The sequence below is a fragment of the Enoplosus armatus genome, chromosome 5 (assembly GCF_043641665.1).
Source record: "Enoplosus armatus isolate fEnoArm2 chromosome 5, fEnoArm2.hap1, whole genome shotgun sequence".
NCBI lineage: Eukaryota > Metazoa > Chordata > Actinopteri > Centrarchiformes > Enoplosidae > Enoplosus > Enoplosus armatus.
This window is the reverse complement of record NC_092184.1, coordinates 18,721,519-18,727,518: the sequence shown is the minus strand read 5'-3', so window position 1 is coordinate 18,727,518 and position 6,000 is coordinate 18,721,519. Positions and strand designations below refer to the sequence as shown.

General features: G+C 41.0%; 1 protein-coding gene across 1 annotated transcript in view; it reads right to left on the bottom strand.

Annotated features, from left to right (window-relative positions):
* Positions 1–216: 216 nt before the first annotated feature.
* dner (delta/notch-like EGF repeat containing) overlaps positions 217–6,000 on the bottom strand; it is a 55,929-nt gene continuing 50,145 nt past the window's right edge. Inside the window, exons 9-13 of the mRNA XM_070906459.1 lie at positions 2,350–2,472; positions 2,092–2,205; positions 1,594–1,725; positions 1,248–1,494; positions 217–328 (exon numbers count right to left, since the gene is read on the bottom strand). Of these exons, the coding sequence (XP_070762560.1) occupies positions 217–328; positions 1,248–1,494; positions 1,594–1,725; positions 2,092–2,205; positions 2,350–2,472 (728 nt within the window). The remainder of the gene's footprint in view (positions 329–1,247; positions 1,495–1,593; positions 1,726–2,091; positions 2,206–2,349; positions 2,473–6,000) is intronic.

Sequence of the window (6,000 nt, the reverse complement as noted above, 5' to 3'; positions counted from 1 at the left end):
GTGGACTTTGACAGGAAAATAGATGTATCAAATTCCAGTTTTGTTCTTTTTAAACTACAGAGTATGTTTTGTATTGTTTTTTTTCTCCACTTTACATTCAATTTTGTTTAGCTGTTATTTTTTTTTCTTAAGAAATACTTATTCTTATATTGACTTTCTGTGTGTGCATGTGCAGTTGTATGTGTACAGCTTGTGATGTGCTGGAATGGTTGTTTTTTACAAATCCTTTGTCTTGATGAGGGTAACCAAAGGCTTGTCATCGGGACTGTAGTCTTCATAGGCGATGGGAGTGGCATCGTACATGGCAGGCCTGGACTTCTTGCCAAATCTGATTAGAAAGCATAAACACCAAACGTGCAGCAATATTGCATCATCAAACACTTTCTCGCAATGTGGCCCATCCTTTGTTGGTACTGGGTTGGTGGTATGGTGACAAATAGAGTAAACATTTATTAAAGGGACACTTCAGTGGTTTAGTGTTGAACTTCTATAAAGTTAGGGGTGATTACAAAAGACGGAAAATAATAGAATAAAAATAAGTGGTCAGAATTTATGTTGCAGAGCACGAGATATCCTAGCTTTTAGCTTAAAATCGTGGATCCAACACTTCCCATAATGCAACTCAATAGTATCTTTTTGTTAGACCCTGCGTGTTAAATGCCCCTGTGTCAACATCCATATCTTGTGAATCAGGCTGTCTGTTATAAACTTCTCCGAGCCCAAAAATAAATAACAATAAAATAATAATATTATTTTCTCAGACGTTATAAAAAGAGCAACTTAACTATTTCTGAGCAGTACTCCCCATAACTGACTTGAAACTGACTTGAGTCTGACAGTTTATTCTTGATCTTGAAAACTGCTACTGACTTGCTTGTTCTGGAGCTTTCCACTGTATCACATGGTCCACAGAAAAAGGCATTAAGTGGACGTGAGATTGATTGTTGAGATTGTTTTGTCAACTAGTAAACTGACCTTTATCTGTAAAAGTAGTGGAGTTCCCCTTTAAAACATGCAAAACTAATTCCCAAGCAGCTGTGGAGTGAATGTAAAACATTGCTTCATTAAATACGTTAAAGTACCAACTTATAAATTCTTAAATAAAGTTGTTTACTGAGAGAAAATACAAAGCTGTGATATCTGAGGAATAAGACTGCCTAATTAACCTACCACAACACTTCTGTAACACTCTTCCTGTGCAAGACTTTGTTGTCAATAAATCAATACATACAAATCCTGTCACTGACCTGGCGTGGCGGATGGAAGCGATGGCGTTGCTGAACTCGCTGTCGATGCTGCGGCAGTTGTAGAACTCCTGGTAGGCGTGGCGTGACGAGCCCTGGTACTCAATGCGGCTGATGCGGCAGATGCCCACAATGAGGATGATGAGCATGAGGACGAAGGCCACACACAGCGCTCCGATGATGATATAAAGGGAGTGGCGGGGCATGTTGGTCAGGGTGTCCTCAGTGTGCGCTGGCTTCCACTGCAGATCTGACACACACACACACACACACACACACACATATAGCTTTCCACAAGTCGGATTTTGGATTAATAGCTGAACAGGAGTTTTCTGACAGGCTGACTTACGGATCTCACAGCTGGGACCCACCCACCCAGGTGGACAGTGACAGGTGAAGCCATTTGATTGGTCAATGCAGGTGCCTCCATGGTGACAAGGGTTGCTCTCGCACTCGTTGATGTCGACCTCACACTTCTCCCCTGAGTGGACAGGTAAGGTTGTGTTCAATAACAACTAGAGCAACAAAGCCAAGAGCAGAAAGTGAGGCTCACAGCTCCCAGTATTCTGACTCCTCATGCAGTTGTTCTCAAACCCAGGAACACGTTAGGGTTTAACAGTAAAATGTGTCACTATTATTTAATTTATCAAATACTATCACAATAAAAAAAAACTGTATGGGATGTGCAACTCTTCTATCTTATTCTTTATTAAGCTTGACTATGGTTGTTTTTAATGCAGTCTATTAAACACTTTCCATATCCTTCAGCCTCATAGCCATGTCATGTGAACCATTAATAGGCAGCTAGTCTACTGCTATTCAGGCTGATCATGGGACCAGTGCTCACCCAGGTATCCAGGTGGGCAGGCACAGGAAGCGTTGAGTCCTGCGCTCTCACAGTGGCCTCCATTCTGGCAGCGCATCTTCAGACATGGATCCTTGTAGATTTCACAGTGTCTGCCTGCACACACACACACACCCCCCCACACACACACACAGGAGGTGTCATATGAAACCGTAACGTAAAGCTTATTTACAAATGTGTGCCTGGATCTAAATATAATCACACACTCACTCATATACTCGTACACACATGCATACATACCTTCAAACTGCGGTGTGCAGACACACTCATAGGCATTGATGAGATCCCTACAGGTGGCGTAGTTCTGGCAGGGGGCAGACAGACACTCATTGTACTCCTCTTCACAGTACAAGCCATGGTAGCCTTCATGGAACACACAAGTATATACAGAATATATTAATGTTAGAGTCATGTAATTTTGCTGCATTGACCCAGATAATGTTTTAACCTTTATTTATCTAGGAGACAGTGCAGGATAAAGTTACTGTAGTGGGCTGGGCAATAAAACTGAAAGCTTCAGGTGACTATTTGCAAACATGATGAGAACAATCAATTTCTACACTTTTAAATGTGGTATTTCATATATTTGTTCATTTTTTATTGTAATTTAAATTCAATTTAACTGTATACTGTAACTGTATATGAATACTCTGTTGATATTGATCTATTATTAACTATTATTTTAAATCGAGGTGTCACAGAAAAAGGGCCAATCTTTTTTTTTTTTTTTTTTTAAGATTTAATCGCAGTTTATTTCATTTTGTGTGTTTTCAGCATCAGAAAACCAGTGGTGGAAACACAGTAAACGTACTCCACTACAAGTAAAGGCCATACTGAAATCTTACTGAAGTAAAATATCTGAAGTAAAAGTACTTACATGCAGAAAGCACCTTTCAGTGTTATATTTATCATGTATCATTTGGTATTACTGATGCATTAATATGTATATTCATATTAATTTACGGGGTTTTTTTTCAAAAATGTGTAAATAGAATGTTGGCAAAAAAGAAGAATAATAATTCCGAAACTCAATGAAAGCCGTTGAGGTCACAACCCCTAACCACAAGCTCTCAAACACTCCTCACAAGGAGACACAATCTGAGACACAACACACTTGGAAAGACACTTCAACAAGTACTGAAAACACTTTACAAACAAGAGACTGATTATCTAATCTATTAAGTCTTTATTAAGCAGAAATGGACGAACTACCAGGTCTCGCAAGCTGGGCCGAAATGGAAATCAAGGCCCTTATCAGGCAGCATGAGGAGATGATGGCCGAACTCACTGACAGCAGCAGCAGCAATCAAAACAAGAACAAGCAGCTCCCCACCCAGCCAGAAGCTGAGACTCTCCACCAAGTGGTGGATGATGTCCACGAGGAGCTCCAGGCAGTTGAGAATGTCCATGAGGAGCTCCAGTCTCAGACCTCAACTCATCCAGTGCGGGCCAGACGGCCGCCACAAAACCACTGGAATGAGTCGGGGAGACTGAAAAATCACCTGCAGGTTACCAACTATTATCCAAAGCAGGAAAAAGAAATGAGGATGACGGTGGAGCACAACAGAGCCATTGCGAGAACCAGGCTCCGGGCAAATGAGAAAACACTGGAAGAGGAGTTCAGCTTGAGAGTCAAGCATGAGAAGGAGGTACAGAGGCTCAAAGAAGACATCAAAAAATTGAGTCTGTCCTCCGGAGCACGTCCAGCTGAGCCCCTGGATGAGTCAACTACCACTGACCAACACAAAGAGGACCTCATAAGGGATTATGAAGAGCTGAAAAGTCTTGCTGCAGATAAAAATTCTATTCAGTCTCACGTCCCCATGACAGGACCAGAGAGAGTCAGGCTTCAATTCATGAAGAGAGTCTCCAATGACCTGAAGCTGGTTGGCAGGCTGACAGCCGAAAAGGAAGCCCTTGAGCAGGAGTGGGAGGTGATGAAGCAGAAAGCAGCCTGCAGAGAAGAGGTGACTTCTAAGCAGCTGGAGGACTTAAAGAGGCAGCTGCAGAAAATGACCAGCTCCAGCCTCGAGCTAGCCTCCAAACTGAAGGAACAGGACGAAGCCACTCAGGCACTGGAGAAAAAGGTGGAGGTGCTCACAAATCAGATGAAGACCCAAATGTGCGAGCTGATCCACCTGAAGGAGTCCCCTGAGGTCATCGTAGACATCGACGCTCGACAAAAGGTCCAGGACACACCGAAGACGCCTTCTTTGTGGAGGCGATTCAAGAAGTCTGTCACTCCAAAACACCGGCGCAAATACAAAGAGCAGGAGAAGAAGAAGCAGGACCACGAGTAAGACAGAAACACACACACACTCACACACAGGCTGTAACAGGCCATAGGGCTGCGCGGAGGTTCAGTATTTAGTCCTGACAGACAGGACCCCGTGTCTGTGTAGGTTTACCCCGGGTGCTCTGGTTTCTTCCCACACATAAATAAATAAAAAATAATATAATAAAAATAATTGGAAGACTTAAATTCAAAAATAAATTCTATAAATGTACATACTTTCTGTATAATTGTATTTCTGTAGAGCATTGTTAAGTATTCTTCATACTGTTGTTTTACTGTTGTGCTTAATGAGAGTATTATAGTTTGATATAATCAAATACTGCGTTAGCTGAGTAGATCTGATTTAACTGAGTGGGGAAAAAGGTTCATGTTCCTTCACACATACAAATTGCAGGGTTGTAAATGTGCCTAAATGTTGCACTATTTGCTAAAATTGTGGGAAAAAATAATTTCCCACATATACTTACATCAGAAATCAAACATTCTTGCACATTGTTAAAACCTTAATTTGAAAGTATGTTTTCACACATTTGATTTGTGCAAAAGTGTCCAAAAGTATTGAAATTTTGGACACATATGTAGACACACATATGCAACTAATATAAATCTATTGTACGTACTAAGAGCAATAAGAATTATAAATGAGGCGGATTCAAGAAAACATACCAACAGACTTTATCTACTGTGTAAAGACAGTGTGGTTTCATTCAGCTGGACCCACATACAGTAGGTTTGTCATGACAGAAATTCAGCCCTCCATTTCTTAATGGGTAAATTTAATACTACTATTATTTTCATGCAAATCAAACAAGTTTATTGTTATAGCATATTTAAAAAAAAGTTGGATGAATACATTGTAAGTCAAGTATTTTACCACTGAGTTTCAATGGGAATGGGCATAAGGTCAGATGACATGCAGTGCACTGTGTTTTCCATAGGATGGCAGCTGTGTACTGAGGCAGAAAAAGCCTGCAACATCTGATATTTAGAAGCTTAAAGAAAAATACAAAGAGCGATGCACACCCTGTTAAAGAGAATATGGCGTTTCCTGTATCTGTTTAACTTGCAGATACAAATCGATACAACTTTAGAAACACAGTTAAAGACTGGAGGATAGAGTGAATGTCAGTATATGTTTTGTAAGTCTAGTTTTTGTAGATGTGTATTAATACTCCCCTATAATAAAATTGGCCTCACTATGTATTTAAATCTTCAGTAATGAGGCTGACAAATTTGTTTTTATGTGGCCTATGCATACGCACTTATCTAACATTTGATGTACCTTCACACACCTGCTCACACTCCCAACTGTACCACTGCACTTCATGGAAATGTTCCACCATCAACAACTGAGAACCAAAATCACCAGAGGACCAATGTCTCTTGAGAGACGAGTGTAGCAATTTGTTTTCATTAGCTCCGCTCCCAATTTGACTGAATACATTTCTCAACTTGTTCCCAGTGCTGACAAAGTTTCAAAAAGCCCTCCCTGGGCCAGCCTGTGTTTGGGGAAGGAGAGAGTGGGACTTAATGAGGAGCCCAGTTAGAGGCTCTAGGGTCCTCTCTGTGAAATGCCAGCGAAATGTCAAGTGCCT